The sequence below is a fragment of the Lepisosteus oculatus genome, chromosome 21 (genome assembly GCF_040954835.1).
Source record: "Lepisosteus oculatus isolate fLepOcu1 chromosome 21, fLepOcu1.hap2, whole genome shotgun sequence".
In the NCBI taxonomy this organism is placed as follows: Eukaryota; Metazoa; Chordata; class Actinopteri; order Semionotiformes; family Lepisosteidae; genus Lepisosteus; species Lepisosteus oculatus.
In genome coordinates, this window is record NC_090716.1 from 8,462,089 (window position 1) to 8,480,385 (window position 18,297).

At 37.3% G+C, this 18,297-nt stretch overlaps 1 protein-coding gene across 4 annotated transcripts in view; it reads left to right on the plus strand.

Moving 5' to 3' along the window:
* Nucleotides 1-18,297, plus strand: part of ppfibp2b (PPFIA binding protein 2b) — a 61,859-nt gene that overhangs the window by 26,002 nt on the left and 17,560 nt on the right. For 2 of the 4 annotated variants that reach the window (XM_069181859.1, XM_015338282.2), the window contains exons 3-10: nt 2,299-2,385; nt 3,409-3,522; nt 8,361-8,492; nt 12,700-12,891; nt 14,789-14,881; nt 15,191-15,319; nt 16,721-16,832; nt 17,543-17,575. In XM_069181859.1, the coding sequence (XP_069037960.1) occupies nt 2,299-2,385; nt 3,409-3,522; nt 8,361-8,492; nt 12,700-12,891; nt 14,789-14,881; nt 15,191-15,319; nt 16,721-16,832; nt 17,543-17,575 (892 nt within the window). The remainder of the gene's footprint in view (nt 1-2,298; nt 2,386-3,408; nt 3,523-8,360; nt 8,493-12,699; nt 12,892-14,788; nt 14,882-15,190; nt 15,320-16,720; nt 16,833-17,542; nt 17,576-18,297) is intronic. The other 2 variants (XM_069181860.1, XM_015338293.2) reach the window with 2 other exon arrangements.

Consider the following 18,297-nt stretch of genomic DNA (forward strand, 5'->3'; position numbering starts at 1 on the left):
GAAAGTAAAGGCAGCACAGCTGTGCAGGGGTTAGCATTGCTGCCTTGTATTGCTAGGGACCTGGGTTCAATTCTTGGGTGCTAACCTGTGTTGAGTTTGTATGTCCACATACGTTACCTCCGGGTGCTCCGGTTTCCTCCCACAGTCCAAAAATATACTGGTGGGTTTAATTGGCTTCTGGGAAAACTGGCCCTGGTGTGAATGTGTGTGTGAGATTGCACCTGTGTGGCTGCCCTGTGATGAGCTGGTGTCCTGTCCAGGGTGTACCCAGCCTTGCACCCACTGCTTACTGGAACAGGCTCCAGCTCTCCTGCGACTCCAAGCTTGTAGACGTATATAGAAAATGGAAGGATGGTATAAACCTATTAAGGATTCTGCACATTTTTCAAAGAAAATTGCTAAAAAGGCAAAACTTTTAATAGATACCCCTTTAGTTTAACTTAAACATGTTTCATCTAAGATTAGTAATACTTAAGCACTGTTATTAAAATACTGAAAATGATCTCAGCTCTGTCCTAGAATTTCCAGCAAATTATACATCATAATAATGAATGGCATTACGTATTTTGGAAATAATCTATGAATAATGAAGAATAAATTGCACTCGAGTCCTTGGGCAGAATCAAGATCTTCAAAATTGCCAATTTTGCATTTAAGTGGTGGAAAGATAGAATTTCACACTACGGGATTTATATTTTGACCAGCACTCAAGTTGTAAGTTTAAAACAAGGCGCTGTCATCAGCAGTCAGGTGACAGAGGCATCTTGAACATATTGCTACCTGCCACAGTGTCCTCACAGAACTTTAGAAAGGAAATCTTTATCTGTAAAAGTTATAAATGGTGCCCTTAGTTCAAGTCCTGGTCTACATAATAAGCAGACTATATATGGAGTATATCTTGCTTTGGAGATAAAAGCATGGTTTTGTATTTAACTGTGGTCTTTACAAAATTAGGTCATACTTGACTTCAAATGCATGTCAAAACTTCAAAATATTGAAGGAACCCAGCTCACGTGAAAGTTTCAAAATTCCCAATTTCATCTGGAACGAACCTTTCCAATTTCTTCTGAAATCACAAAATTTACAGGAATTATTTTTCTTCTGATATGCATCTAATACAGTGTTTGCTGCAATGTTCAGACAAGCAGCTGCTGGCTTCCCCACTAACAATTATATCTAGTTTGTGGGAAAATGTGGCTTGGAAACATGCACTAGACTAATTCTTTAAGTATTTTAGATGTCATACAATATACAGTAATGAAGATGTTTATAACTATCTGCAGTACTTTACCCTTATATGTATGACATAGAATATCAAGTTCAACAAAGTGCATACACATGCAAGATAGAGTAATTCAGTGAAAAAAAAATACAGCAGTACTGATCTCTGCAAGACAAAGCTGTCCACCCTCACTGAGTTGGACTAGTGGGCTCTTTAACAACTTCTCCCAGCTCTTCGTGTGCTGCTGTTACTGCTTCGGATTGGTCTAATTAACCCAGAAGCTTATTTAGCTTGTTTGGCCAATTTAGAATAAAACCACTAGCACACTGGTCCTCCATGCCAGTTTTATGCAAACCAATCACAGACAACCTTTCTAAAAATAAAAAAAATAGAGGTGGAGGTAGCTATTTTATTTTTTTGTGTAAAATCTCTCAGTAAAATGTCCCCTCTTCACAGCTGCGATTCACACCAATGAATGTATTATTCCAAATTGTGCTCTGTCACTAATCTCTTGTGTAAGAGCAGGATTTTAGTTTACCCTTGAATGTTGCACTCTTAGTTAAAACTGTGATCAAAACCCCTACATGGCCTGAGGCAACTTAAAATGTGTTTTGATGGCAATGTGTGTTAAATGTTTGCTAATCAGCCTGCTCTTTTGCAAGTGTGGATATGGATATTCCTACCAACTTCAAACAGCCCTTTCAAATTTAAAGCTGCTGAAATGGAGAAAATACCCCCATCTTAAGAGTCCTTGAGCAACAGCACTCAATTGCTTACCGAGAAATATAAAAGCTTTGTAGACAAGATTTTTTATAACAAGATTAGGAAGGTAAAACCCTTATAAACCCTTATAAAATTCCAGGCATAGCCACTTTGTTAGGTGGCTGTAGGGACCGATTACAGCTTGCAGTGTAACATTTTCAGTGTCCATTCAGCTTAAGGAAGCTCAATGTCAATTGTATAATCCTATACCTTTTGTATATATAAAAAAAAACTTTGTGGAATTAAAATGTTGGATCTTCGTTTCATGCGCTATGCACGTACACTAACGGAAGACTGCTCTTTTGTTTGTCTAGGTAAATCTTCGCTCCCCAGTGAACAATGAAACCTATCAAGAGCGTCTGACTCGTTTAGAAGGTGATAAGGAATCACTGGTTCTCCAGGTACATTTCCCAATACACAATGTGACCTCCCACACTAAAAAAAAATAAAATAAATGTGTGAGGTTTGAAAATAGGTTACAAATTTTGTTTTTGTATTTTGGTTCACCTTTCGTTTTTCACAGATATTGGATAATATTTTGTATGTTCAAATGACAGAGTCCTGTCAGATGTAAACAACAACCTAATATAATACAGTATGCGAGATGTCTAAAGTAGATGAGATGGGTGTTGGAGCCAATGTTTTACATACCGCATTGCACCTTCATTCAAGTACAGCAGCTGTAATTATCCTAGTTAAGATAAACTGCAATGTGTTTTTTTAGAGATGTCCAATATCAATGTTTTGTTGTTCATAATATTTCTGGGGCGTAGGTAAGGTTATAGTTCCTGTAAACGGGATGATTCACATATTTTGATCCATAATATATGTTCTTAGTCTTAACTTGTACTGGGGAAAAACAGAGTTGTCCTCACTCATGTTGCGGCTTGTTGAATTTGGAAGATCTCCAGAGTAATGCTAGCAGCCTGGTGCCAATACGTGGCTTTAATATACAGCCAAACATTCTTTCACCACTTCTGAAAAGCACAGATGATAGGTGAAACTTTCCCCTGTGTTAAGTTACGGGGAAGGTGATTGGCTGGAGCTTTTTCAAAGGTGCTTTGCTTTCCCTCTTACCTGCCTTTTCATAGGTCAAAGACTAGAGGAACTTGAAACTTAAAAGGGAAAGGAACTATTCGTCATGGCTTAGTATGCTAATTTAATAAAACATTTAAAATAAAATGTGAATAAGTATGCACCTTTTTCTTAACGGTATTTAAAAAAACAATTTATGTATAACTATTAAAACAGAAAGTTAGATCAGTAAAACAAAAACTGCTGAGAAAGCAGACAAAGATCCAGCCTCAGCTGGTTGAATTAGCATATTTTGCAAGGCTGGGAGGTCAACAGAGGCTTCTGTGGGTGGGTTACAGGGAGGTTGAGACAAGCTCAAGTGATTGAGTGCAGCATGTTTGGCCTGGCAGGTTAGTGTGCTCACAGACCAGGTGGAGGCTCAAGGAGAGAAGATACGAGACCTGGAGACTTCACTAGATGAACACCACCAAAAGCTTAACTCCACTGAAGAAATGCTGCAACAGGTAGGGGCTCAATCTTCCTAAACACTTCGAGGGAATGCTGAACAACTGAATAACCTTTAAGTAGAATAATTACTCGTATGAAAAGGTCTGTTTGTACTATTTCTAAAGTTTGCTCTTTTTTATAGTTCATGTGGAAGTGTAAAATACAAACTGAAAATGTTAGAATGTGTGAAAATGACATTGTACATCTCAGTGGCTTTTATACTATACAGTATGTGCAAAGAAATGAATGAACCAGCCTTTTGCTTGTATGCTTTGTTTACTTTGGTTGGTTTGTTCTCTTTCCAAAGGTGCTCAGTGCTTAAACAGGGTGTGGTTTTATTCAGAGTACTAGTTATCCTTTTACAGAGGATTTCAGCTTTACAATGCATTTGCCAGAAATACACATGTACCGTAGAGAAACAGGAGTTCAACTATTGAATATTAATGAAAGCTTTTCACAAACATGTGAGTTTTATTTGAATCATGGGTGTTGAGAAATCTGCCTGTAAGTCTCTTTGTAGAGACTGTAAAATAGTTTATCCCCAGTTCATTCTTTAGATAGATAGATACTTTATTGATCCCGTGAGGGAAATTGCAGTGCTACATCAGCTTTACACAGACAACAAAGCCACAGTGTAACAAATGATACAATAATAATAAAAATAATACAATACATACAATCCAATCAGTGCAGTGAGGGGAGCACTAAAAGAGTTACTCACAGTCCGGACACACAAAGAACAAACTAGAACAGAACAGTACGCAGAAAAATCGTATCACACATATGAATATAAATTTAGATGTAAATATAGAGATAGATATAAATATAAATGTATTGCACAGGTCCCTGGCATATATTGCACAAAAAATGGTTGTAAACGGGAAAAGAAAAGAAAGAGAACAGATGTAGCAGTAGATGCGTTCAGTCCAGAAACAGGTCACTGTCAATGTTGCCTCTGCCCAGATGCAAGGTGGATGCGTTGTACAGTCTTATGGCAGAAGGCAAGAATGACCTCCTGTAGCGTTCCCTGTCGCACCATGGATGAATCAGTCTATTGCAGAATATGCTCTTCATTTCTAAAAGCCTGTCATAGAGAGGATGGGAGATGTTGTCCATGATGACCTCTAGTTTGGACACAATTCTCCTCTCAGCCACTACCTCCAAGGGGTCCAGGTCAGACCCAATGACAGAGCTTGCTCTCCTGATGAGCTTGTTCTTGTTCGTGTTTCTTTTGTGTACTCTATCGGACATCATGTGGATTTCAGATGTTTGCATACCATATTCAAATAACCTGAACGGTGTTTGAGTCCGTTATGTAAAGAGGTTTCCATTCCTAGTTTTGCATATTGTTGATTGCTGCATGGGCAGTAAAGCGGTACAGTGGCTAGCATTGCTGCCTTACAGTGCTGGGGCCCCGGGTTCAATTCCGAACCTGTGGTGGTATGTGTGTGGAGTTTGTATGTTCTCCCTTTGTTATGGTGGGGTTCTTCCAGGGGCTCCGGTTTCTTCTGCTGGTAGATTAATTGGCTTTTGGGAACATTTTGGGAACAAGCATGAGTGTGTCCGTGTTTATGTCTATCTGCCCAGCCCTGCTTGTACCCTGCCTGTTGATTACCAGGGTAGGCTCTGGCTACCCACGATCCTGAACTTGGAGAAGTGGTTAGAAAATGGAAGGATGGGTTGCAGCATGGATATGAATTCACAAAAACTTAGAAAGTTAAAAAGATACAATAGCTCAGGAAACGGAATTCAGCAGTTAAATTATATTCTAGTTGTTGAAAGTAAGGTAGAAGCTTAAGGGAAATTCAGGAAAAACGGTTTTGCTTCAGTATGGACATAAAGGAGGTGAAGCTTTTCTATTGGCAAAGAGGTCCAGAGTAATGATGCCACACATTTCAAGGCAAATATCTACTCTTGATCCTTTAGAGGACCTACAGTAACTGTTCCCTGTAGCTCTAATCGTATACAGAAGATCAACATGTTGCTTGAAGTTGCGGTCTGATCAGTATTTTTCTGGTGTGTAGCCTTCTAATGCCACATCTGAGGAGCCAATAAATTGATTGAATTCTTCAAGCTATTCCCTACAGTACATTATGCAATGTGCCATTATGCACAGTATTGCCTCCATTTTAATAAACATAATTTAAAAGACCTCTGTTAGTGGGAATTAATGTGTTTTTGGGCTTTATCAGAAATTAATGTGACCAAGTCATACAACATTGTCAAATATTTACTTTAATATTAAATGCAGCAGCTCACCTCAGGAATTTGTTTCATGTTCATGTGAAATGCTGTGGTCATTCTGCAAGGTCCCTTAAGAATTAAGTTTGTGAAGCAAACAAAGCACATGAAATGAATCTGGACTGGTCTGTCTGACAATTCCGGTTAAGTCCACAACAAAGCAGAATGTTTCCATGTTAGGAGATAAAAGAGGTTTCCATTTAAAGTGATATTTACCTTATGTCTCCTCATATAAACCTAAAAGAGTGTTTACATGCAAACAAATCATGCTTGGGCAACATTCCTCTTCCTGCATTCTTTCATTAATTTTCCATTCTCAGAAGCTTATCAGATCTTATTTTTTTCCTCTGCTTAAATGTCTGCAATTTAGGCCATTCCTATGGAGATTCTGGTTTTAGCACTAACGAATATGGTTTTACTCAATCAGTTCATTTACTGGCTGCCAAGTAGGTCTGCATTAGAGATGCAAACTCAGATTAAGTAGTGAAAGAGAGGCTAATGAAATTGCCTAACTTCTTATTGGGTACAGTTGTCTTATGTTTGTAGGGCCACATTCTGTTTGAGCTCCATTCTTTGCAGCAACAATACGTCTAAAGTTAAAGATAAAGCACTTCATTTCCAAATTTGAAAATACTTTTTTTTTAAATTAAGGAACAAAAATGTTTTGTATTTGAAAGTATTTACGGGCAGGTCAAGCAACAGTCTTTTGTAAACTTCACATTTCTGAAATGTGGATTCTTAAACTTTCTCAATGTCTGAGGTATTTATTGAATTTCCTGTGCTCTACAGTTAGGTAGAGTTAGTTTTATCTTTTTTTGTTGTTGAAATTCTGAATTCCAGAAGTTAAGTCTTAAAGCATCTTCTAAATTTGAGATTGGTTACAAAGAAATCTACAAATTCACTGTTCAAACACAATATACATGAAGCACAGTACAATCACAGACATTCATTATATATCTCCATTTCCCTACAAGATGTATTTTTTAAGAAGTACCAAAAAAGTCATCCTTTTTCAAAATGTTTTCTTTTTTTCCCAAAAATATTTTCAATTTCAGCTTTTGAACTTTTTCCATTGAATGTAGTCAGGCATAAAACTATTTATGTCACTTCCTTTAGGCTTCTTCTTTGGTTTCAGGATTAATTAGGATCCTGTTGTTCTGAATTCTTGCTAAAAATATATCTTAGAAGATTCTTATACTGCGATAAACTACAAAATGTAAGCAAATTTAATGGAAATATTTCCAGTTGTTTTGATTAGGAAATCATTGTAATGATAGTTTCATTAGATTTATATCCAAGGGATCACAATTACATTTTTGCCTATATAACCACAGTCCAGCATTTGATTAAAGGCACCATTAAGATTCTGCCTACCATGCCCAACTGGACAGGTAAATAAATACCAGTCTTTGTGAAAGTTTCCATTCCAAAAACACAGGAGCGCACAACCAACGTTCCATTTGTTTCTCTACCCTTTAAACAAAACAAGCCTGAAAGCTTTAATTCTTTGTCAGCGACAGTTCCAAGCAATGAGAATTAGGGTACAGGTTTCTACAATAGTTGAGTAAAAGGATTACCATTATTTTCCATAGACTGGAAAACACAGTAGGATTTACCTTCCAGACTCAATGCACAGAGACAATTTAAGTAAAACTTAAGATTGAAAAGGCCAGTCATTAATTAATTAAAAGAACTATTGCTAGTATATAAAATGATTAACAGGATCAGTATAGCTGTGGTCTAAGAAACAGCTAGGATTTGCAGAAGTGCCATACAGCCAAGTTTCAGATCCCCTTTAGTCATTGTTAGTCACTAATGGCACATTGGACATTTTCATTTTAAAAGAGATGATTATAAAGGTTACAGGCATGGAGATCTTTCAGGCTTTTCCTCTCAGTTTTGTAAATTGATTTTTTTGGCTTTTAGTTTGTGTAGTTCCCAGCCCTTGAGGTTGAAAGGATTTGGCTGAGGACAAGTTCCTGAAGGTGTGAAAAAGTGTGGGTTGTTTGTATTAAAAACAAGTGCTGATCTACTGGGGAAAAGATGAAGAAAAAGCACATGTGATTAGACCTTGTCCAAGCATAGAAGAAAAAAGAAACGTTGCCTAAAATACAGGAGAAAACAATAGCTCTTCTTGTAGGAGCTTCTGCTTTCTTGATGGAAAATAAAAGGTCACATGCTCATGTACAATAGTGGAAAGTGGTTAGTAGATAACTTAGCAATTAGTCCTAATCTACTTTTAGTACCAGTATCGGTTGAATCAATTATTTTACAAGCACCTAAATTATTTTAACTTTGTGGATAGAGTACAATGTACACAATATTTTATTTTTTTTAAATAGTTAAGATTATGAAGCAAAAGGAACATGGTACTTCTGCTATAACTGAATCTTTCTCACAATTTGTTTTAGCTCAGAAAGGTTGTGTGCCTCAGAAGGAAGTGTGCAAATGCACTCTAGCTTGGTTGTTTGCATGTCAGACAGCGACAGTGAAAATATAAATAGAGTCCATAGCAGTTTATATTTAGAAGTTGTGGATCCTAGATGAAAGGTTTGTTTGATAGACTTTGTACTCTGCGGAGGAAGACATTGAAATGTTTTGTCTCACGTGGTAGGAGTTGCTGAGCAGAACGTCCCTGGAAACTCAGAAATTGGATCTTATGGATGAAGTTTCATATCTGAAACTGAAACTAGTTGGAATGGAGAAGGAACAGAATGGCTGTGAGGACAAACAGCACAAAGCTGAGGTATGTTGTACAGTGAATTCCCTTCGAGAAAAGGATTCATGAGAACGAAACTATAATCTCAGTGGCTAGACTGTAAGACAAACAAAACCGTGAAGGAGCTCAGAATTTCAAAGAAAGACAATGAAAAGGTGTTTTACATTTCATTTATGAAAGTTTTTAAATTTGCAGTTTTTCCACAAACGTCCAAAATCCTGTTAAACAAGTTGCGGCGTTGTGATCCCTTACACTCTATCATAGATTCCTTTTGTAAGTTAAAACCAGTTTGGAATGACAGGAGTGTTCACAAAAATAACATTCCGTTGGTAGCAGGTGACATTTAGGCAGCTGGGAATTCTGACCCCGTTACCAGACGGTTTTTCATTTTCTTGGAATTATGCTTCTGTTTGTGTGAACATTAAATGCATATACCACACCCAAAGCAAACATTTAGTTTGCACAGATGTTGATTTTCAGTTGAAGCTCAAGACTTAATACTAGTTCAGAACATTTACTTGTACACCAAGTAAACATTTAAAAAGAAAAATCTAAATTGAACACTGGCTTTGTTGCCAAGTATGAAAAGTTCAAATGAATTAAAAAAAATGTAATGGACCTATGTAAGCTTCCTATGTCATTAAATATTTAATCTTCACATTAACAAAAGGTTTTAGTCCCAGTTCATTTTTATGAGCCATTTAGTAATTAGGCTGGGTGTGTTACAGGTATATGTCAACCTTTAAAAGGTGCTGTTTCTTAAATTACAGCCACCTCTCAATACAGGGGCCTTTGATGTCCTGCAAATCACAGTCAGATCAATTACTAACTGCCAAGGGTCAGTTAGCTACCATAAAACACATTCTCAAAGGGGTCCAAAAGCTTGACTTTGCTGGCTCTAACCAGACTGCTGCTCATGGTACACATGGCCACACACAGGAATTCTTCCTGACTCATCACTTGTCAGACAGGATCTCTTCTGTCTGCAAGTCAATATCCTGACATTAATCACGTCCCATTCATACACTGCGTGACAAAGCGTAGGCTGTAATCTAGCCAATCATTCTTAACGTGAAGGTCTGCAGAAATCACAGGGCAGGTCCAAATCATGACCCTTTTAGGTCATAATCTAAACACGAGCACTTTTAAAAGCGTTTTAAATAGGGGACAGTAGTGGTATGGAGGTCAACTGCCTCTCAGCTCTACAGTCTATTCTGTGACTTTACATGGATTTTCTCTGGGTGCTTCAGTTTCCTTCCACATGCTAAGCTTGGTTGGTATGTAGTTCAGTTGTCTAGCTACTTCATAAGGAACAGAAGTAGGTCTCTTCATCCCATTCTAGAGTAGATCTACAGCAAGGCAAAGTGGTTAATTAAAACAATTTCCATTAATTTCAAGTGCTTTATATTGTGATGGCTCATGTATTGTCCATTTAATTCTTATTTTACAAGGCTAATGCATTACTGGTTCGACTTTCGGCTGCTTGAAAAGGCACTCGTATAATTATTTGGAAATTTACATTGCTTCTTTACACCTGGGCAGTAGGAGGGGAAGCATTTGGATTGCCTCACTTATGAGCATAGAAAGCAGTCACTTGAAGCTTTTTGTGTTTACTGAAAGGAGTATGGATTCACAGCAGAGAAATGAATCACTTTCCAGGAGCTGAATGGTTATCTGCCTGTCTTGCAGATTAACTCAAACCACACCATACAGTTTGGCTTGCTTTAGTAATATTAATTGTTAAAGAATGATTTAATCAAAGGATGGCAGACCAAGATCCTAAAAGACCCATCGTCCAGCAGGCTTTGAAAGTCACTTTACTTTAATTTCTAAACATTTAGGACTATTTCATTTAGGCAAATGAATCAGCCGGGTCAACTGTAATGTAATGTAATGTTTCTTTATTAGCCCTATACAATTTCTTGCATTAGGAATTCGTCTTTTCGCATACCCCAGCTTTTCTCCATGGAGACACAGACACACAGACAGGGAGAGAAGCTTGGGGTCAGAGCGCAGGGTCAGACATTGTATGGCGCCCCTGGAGCATTTAGGGTTAAGGGCCTTGCTCAGGGGCCCAACGGAGTAGGATTCCTCTGCCGGCCGCGGGATTTGAACCGGCAACCTTCCAGTCACAGGCACAGATCCTTAACCACAGAGCCACCGCTCCACCCAACTGGAGATTATTTGAAATGTAAATGCCAATGCACCATAGCTCTCAAGAACCACAACTGGTCACCCATAACTTAAATCCATTAATGAACTAAATGTTTCAAAAACCACATCTTCTAAATTTCCCCTGGGGAGAGAGATGGATTGATAAGTAACTGTGGGAACTGCCAGATTAAGAAATCTGGCAATTCTGAAATGACAATGAGAAATTAAGATAGGATGGTACTCATTACCATATAAAAATGCAAGGTCCAGGGATATTTAGAGAGCAATGACTAATATTCAGGTTAATAAAACAGATTTGAGATTTTTTTTCTGAGCAATATGCAGTACATGTAAAATGAAACAAAATGAGAATAAGTTTTACAGACAGAAAAGGACAGGATCAAGATTTATATTCCAACATACTGTATCTTTGTTTTAAATTTCCATAGAGAGGACTAAGTCAGGAACAGTGTGCAGAAATGAAATCATAGAATAGAGGAAAATGTTACGTCTGCTCTTTTTTAAGGGGATGGTTATAATTTGAGATCTTTCCATGCAACCTGCAATGACGTTTTAACATCTGCATTTTTAAATAGGGCAGAATAATTGATATTTGTTTTTTTTTCTGCTACATAAAAGTACTAAAGTGCTTATTTGTCAAATAAGGTCATTGTTCCTCTTGCGACCTACAGTATATAACTGGACTTCCACTCAGCCCAGTCTGCACCGGTCGGCAATCACTAGTCCCCCACACTGCACGTGGCAGCTGTACTCCTCATCAGTGATCGGATTGACAAAAATGAGTTTCAAACATTCCAAAGAGCACTTTCACTCAGGAAAACCGCCATGGCTTGTTATTGCTAGCCCTTATTTCTATTTTTAGAAGAAAGCCATGTTCATGAACAAGTTTCACAACAAAAGGATATTCTGCACATGTCTTTGTCGCTCTGCTTGAGGAGTCTCAAAGCCAATTCCCTCCACACCTGGTGTCATCTAGTTTTAATTCCATCCCAAGTAGTCAGTTGAATAACCTACTTTTCTTAGACGTGAGTTTTTCTTAATGCGTTACACATTTTATTACTCAAAGCATTCTCTTCATTAAATGGCAGAGTTACATCTAAAACACCCCAGAGCCTGGTTAGAACTATTATACAAATTAATTTAACTAGATTAGGAGTGTAACAGAGCTTTTAAAGAACAAAAACAAAAAGACACTATGCCCTGCATGAAGTAAGAACAAGACCCCCGTCCTAGTTCCTGAATGTGGAGAGTGGGTGTTGTACATTTAATAATTACAAAGCAATATCCGAAAACTCCGCCTGGAGCGATTAGTAATATTTATAGTAAAACGCTGCCACTTTCTTTTTACCCTCCACGATGTTGCAATGAGTCAAGAGTCATTTGTGTTGTGGCCAGCATTAAACATATCAGTAAAAACACTGGCAAATATCTGTTTTTCTGTGATAGTATGGCATTTGATTTTAAAGCCCCTGTGGGATCTTTTAACTCCCAAGCATTCATAACTTCAGATGTTTTTTTTCAGCTGATCCCATTCCATTAAGCTCCATCCCGATGGGGCCCAGCCGTGAGATCTCTGCTAAATCTTTGCTGCCCTGAAATTAACCCTGCAAAGTAAACCTGGCAACTGTACAAACAATGTCACTTGGGCTGCCCTCCAACATATCTTGAATGGAAATAAAAAGTTACTAATCTGTTTTAGTAGTCTTCAAATTCACCTCTGTCCAGGGATCACAGATACACAGTCTATGTTGGTCAGAAAAGTAAAGATTATATCCACCTAAGCAGTACATTTTTATCAGTTTACACTACTCAATAAAACTTAATTTTAGTTTTAATGTTTATTATATGCAATTTCACAGTATTTGGGAACAGATCTTTTACCACCAGATACTATTAGAGATTGTCGTAATACTTCAAAATGGTTCCGATTTTACCTTTGTTAACAGGATATAAGTTGAACTGATCAGAACTAATTTTTCAGTTTCATTTGATTCCTGTTTTTCCCCTGTTTCACTTTTTTTTTTTTATCTTTACCCGTCTGTCTGTCTCTCTCCTTCAGTGTGTAGTAAATCTGATTAGTGAGCTACAGGAGCAGATGTGTAAGTTTCAGCAGGAGATCAATACGAGAATCCAGGAGAAAAAGGCACTGGAAAATAATCCTGATACTAAAGCTAAGGAACCACACCACAGCACAGACACAAACTTAGGCAGCTCAAACACTGAAGACTGCTGTCGCTGTAGAGGAGAGAATGTAGGCAAATCTTTGTGCACGAACAGATGCACGCCCTGCTTGACCTAACCACTTAAGAGTCCTGTTCAAATAACTTTTCTCTTTTGGAAGATCTGCGTTCTCATACTAATAGCCTATCTGGAGTGCCTAAATAATATGTGATCACCAGGATTCTGAATAAATTGAAAAGCAATCACTTATTACCTGACATATTATTTAGGTATCCCATTCCCACCCCCACCCCCAAAACAATCTCACTTAAGCCTTAGGATATTTGCATGTACAGTATGTTATGGGCTTATATGTGAAATCTGGTCATTTTCCGTGGGCTTTCCTTCAATAATGAGATGGCTCAAAGATCTGATAGTACTGCACTGATGAAACATTTGACCCTTGAGGAGAAACATCACCCAACACGTGCAGTGCTAGTTTTGCACACTTTAAAACTGCTTCAGAAAAATAAAAGCCAAGTAGAGAATGATTACAGCATGACTGAAATCTACTATAAGAAATTCAAATGCTGTAAAACGGACACAGCCGTGAAGTCTCACTCATCAGTTTTCTAGTTTTTTAAGAGAATTTTGAGCCATCACTCATGGGCATGGGCAACATAACTCATTGTCTGTCGGTATTAGGTTTAATGAAGTTAAAAATTTTACACCGTTTCCTAGATGATTTTTGGGAGTGGATCTTCAAGAAATACTGCAAGTACTACTTCTGCTGGAATTCCACACATCTTTATCAACCTGGCTCCAGTCTGGAGTACGTGGTATTTGAAGTTTCCCCCCTAAGCCAGGATTGAAATTGATAGCCAATACCCAACTTTTTTCAACGAGAATACATACATTAAAGAAAAGTACATTTTCAGCAAAACTTCCGTTACTCATACAAGTGGTGCTTATTACCACAAAGTCTCCAGAATGAGGAAAAACTACTGTCTTACTTAACCAGAGGTTTGCATTAAAAGAAGCACTGCTTATTTAGAAGGATCAGAGAAAGCAAACCTTTTTTAGCTCTCCAAGCAATAGCAATTCAAAGATCGGTCTTGCACGCTGATTGATTTAAGGGTGGCTTCAAACACCATGTTCATCTCTACAGTGAGCTGGCAAAAACATGTAGAATTCCAGCAAGAGTAAGACACTCAGTGACCAAAAAGCACAGAACCTTTACTGTTAACAATTGTGAGTGGTGCACAACTGGCTAAGCATCTAATGCATTACATGGGGTGTAAAAAATCAGGAACATCATCAGCAGCATTGACCTCTTGAGCTTCGCTAAATGCGGAAAGATCTGGGACATTACCCGAAAATCCACTATCGGGATTTATCCAACTATTTATGGTCCTTTGTTGTAGTGGAATAAAGCAGTTGGTTTAAAAAGTGCATTTCAGGAAAAGCTATGCAAAACTCACACAGACTATACATTCATAAAAGATAAGACAGTTGTTGGAATTAAGACTGGGGGGGGGGAGGCATGATGCTAATTCAGAAACTTAACTCTTTCACTGCATTCATTTCAGCCTGCACCCCACAAAAATCTGTTTAATTTCAGGTTCTGCCTTCTACTCTGCTCTTTTACACATTACTGTAACTGGAGAGCAAAGCCCTTGTAAGAGGTGACTAAAAGTTCTAAATATTACTCTGTGGTTTGTGTGATTTTGAATAGCCTCCAATTCCCATTCATAAGTAGACATTCTAACTGCATTATGAGAAGCCCTGCTTGATTTTAAAGAAATTGCAAAGCTGTTGTTGATCAATTTCCTCAAAATAAGCACCCCTCAAATGTTCTGAGATTAAAAGTGCAATGTAGTTGCATCTAGATCACTAATGGGTGAGGTGGTTTCTTTGTTTGAACCATGTTTTTCCTCCTTGTAAGAGCTCAAAGGAGAATGCCTCAGCAGATTTCCTAATGTTTTCAGGGCCTGCTGCAGGAACTGAGAGTTCTGCAGAGCAAAGTGGATGAACTGGAGGGAGAAAAATGCCAGTATGAAAAAAAACTGAAAGCAACAAAGGTGGGCATAAATGTGTCAATTGCTAACGAAGAGGGTATATCAGGGTTTTTATAGCAGTTTTCTTAATTTGGACATTTACAGTTGAAGGGGTAGTATTTTTAAAGATTTCTGCCATTTTAAATAATCACCACAACACTCAACAACAACAACAAAAAAATCACATTTTGATATTAAAATTTCACAATTTCTTTTTTTTTTTAAACTAGAACTTCATATTTATTGGCTTTGCTCTTAGCTATATTGCTTGTAGGTTATGATGTTCCTTTCTTTTAGCTTACATGCCATCATTCTGACTCTCTTTCTTTCTAGCTTTCAATTTCTTATTCTCTCCATGTCTGTTACCAGTCCTTAATGACCAAGCTCTCTAGCCTGAAACTCACAGTTGAACACATGCAGGTAGAGAAACAACACTGGGAGGACAAATGCAGAACTGCTCAGGTGCTTTTTCTTGCTCATCAGATTACTTGGGCAACTCTGATGTTTTGCTCTTAAGTATTGTGTTGGCTGTTTTGTGGTCTTTTTCCTTTCAATTTTAGTGTTTTGTCAGTGGAATCTCACTCATCCAATTCCAGACACAATGGAAATAAGTTTTGTTATTACAAGAACTAGAGTGTTTTTGTTTTCCTGCTTGTAAAGAATACTTTGTGATTTTTTTAAAGTACTTAATGGTACTTAATTTCCTTCCTCACATAATCTACTAGTCACTTGCCATGTTTAGGTTCTCAAATCATAATATTAAGTTGACAGGTTTCTTTAAAAAATCGTCCTTAAACAGAAAGAAAAACACACTTAAAAATTTCCATTTTGCAATGCGAGACTTTAATTTGGGAAAAAATGTATTTGTAAAAATTTTTTAGGAATCTCCTAGTTATTATTCTCCAAGTCATAGACATTCTTACGGAATTCATGGCTTATAAATATTTTATGTAAGTTTCCCTTACAAAAATGAGTCCAATGAAGAGTTCTTCGTTGATACAAAGGATCTCTAAGTTCTGCTGAAGGAAAGACATACTACCTTAAGTAATCAAGGCTAGTTTATGAATCCCTACTGGCTCCTTTTAGGAGGCTACTACCACTGGTATTTTTTCCAGGCAAACACCTTGTGGTCAGCAATAGACATAGGAAACAAAATTAATCAGTGCCTATTACTGATTTTACAAATATGTTTAAGTGTGCATTTGATTTTAGATATAATTGGTTAAGTGAGGTTCCTTATTATGCATGTACAGTATATAATTTTAACGGTACTTTGTTAATTACTTTTCCTCTCCTATGCATTAAGCAACCTAATTCCTTAATGATGAAATCTTTGTCTACATTTATGTGCAGTGCTTGGACTGTGCACCTTCCTATTTATTCTGCATGACAATAGCGGGGATTTAAAAAAAACAATTTTTTAACTCCAGTTTTACTTCCACATGTGAACACTTTTTTGTTACAATACATGATTTTTTACTTAAAGCAAAACCTTACAATGTCCTTTTATTCTCCTTCCAACTTAAGAGCCCACAACTCCCCCCTCACACACACTCCCCTCCCTGAACCATAGAATGCAGTAAAGTTTTTTTAATTTCCATAGAATTACCCATAAAATACTGTTCTGCCATGAAGAAGTTATGCTTTTCAGAAAGTATCCTTCTTTTTTAAAATGCATCTTCTAACATAACCTTTAAAGTAACACTTAAATGGTTAGAAACGTAGCACCAACCACTAAATTATCAATCACAGTAATTTTACAGGGCATAATAGGAAAACTTAAGTCTCTTCCCTGCCTTAAATAATATCCAGAACTTTTTACTACATGTAGAGAAGGTAAAATAATATTCATCTGTGTTACAGGCAGAAATAGCAGACCTTCAGCAGTTACTTGCTGCCAAAGATGCTGAAATCGAACGCCTGCAGAGTCAACTAATGTCACGAGTTCCAGTGTCAAATGACAATACAGAAAGAGGTAATGATAAAGCAAAATTTTTTTTAAATGCATGACCTTGAATGATTTTTTGCTAACAATCACATTAGACTTTTTAAAAGACCAAGGTACCACAGACAATCAAATCAATTTCAAATTTATATAACAAAGCACACGGTTTCATGACTGTAATTTCACAGTTTGTTTATAAAATACAAATAGCTCCAACCATAGCTCTGTCCAACGGAACAGCAAATCTACTTTTAACAAGATTAGATTCAGTATTAAATCTTTTGTGAAAGAAAAACACAAGTGAAATAGAGCTCTGTGCTTTTCAGGTGTAATGTACAAATTACATCACACCTGAAAATCATTCTTAATATAACCAGCAAGTATCCAACAACTTTTATTTGTTGGCGAACAGAAAGGTTATACTTTTCTGCTTCTTTGTAATAATAGGATACACATTAAGAAATTATTTCTACTAGAGATGAAAGAGATAAACATGTCAGTAATATTCATCTCAGACCTGGGAAGTGTCAGAGCCTGCAGCTACGCTAGACAAGTTGGAACCTGACACTTTACAGGAGTATACCTAAACAGACATCTTTCATTAGGTCACCTGGAGCCAGGCTTAGGGAGCATCTTATCCATCTCTGGTTTGCATGTTTATATAATTTGTTTGAGATCATTCCTAACGGTGACTTTTTCCATCCTCCTTCATTTTACTTCCTACAACGCTACCATCATAGAGGAGATGTATAGGAGAAGGCTGAAAGAAAAACGTAAGCCTTTAGATTCTCTTGTGGCCTTACTATGATGCTTACATCCCACCAAATCAACGGCTTTGTTACCGATGAACATCTGCCCTGCTTTTCACTGCAGCATCCAAGCTATTCCAAAGTGCTGTTTCAGCTGCCTTACACATTTCTGCCTGCGTGAAGCAAACACATTTTCAGAAGAAGTGGGGGGCCGCAGTTATCTAATCCATAACTAGATATTTTAAGCCCAATGGAATTTTTTAACTACAATCTTGTGGTATTTGAAAGCAAAAGATACTCAACCTTTTGATGCAGACCAGACTTAGATTTGCTTCTGTTTTTAACTGTTGTCATGAATCTGAATGGCCCCACCACATCTGTTTGCTTCCATATATTTCCACTCTGTTTGCTTAGCTGTGACCACATCAACATTATGGATCTTCTTAACCATTGCAATACATGACCAGTGGGAAGAGTCTGGACAATGCAACTTCATGAAAAGAGTGAGGTTGGCTTTTGAGATCCAGATATTTTAATATAGACAGAAGAACATGGACCGAGATGAGATGTTCAATGAAAGATCTCAAATATTATTTAAAATACAGAATCTCCATGTCTTGCTAAAAATCATACTGCACCGCTTACTCTCCTAACTCTCCAATCTATTAAAGTAAAAGGAAGAAAAAAAACACTCCCTCCTTTTCCCTCATAACTGAAAACGCTTCTTCCCTTACCCTCAGGATATA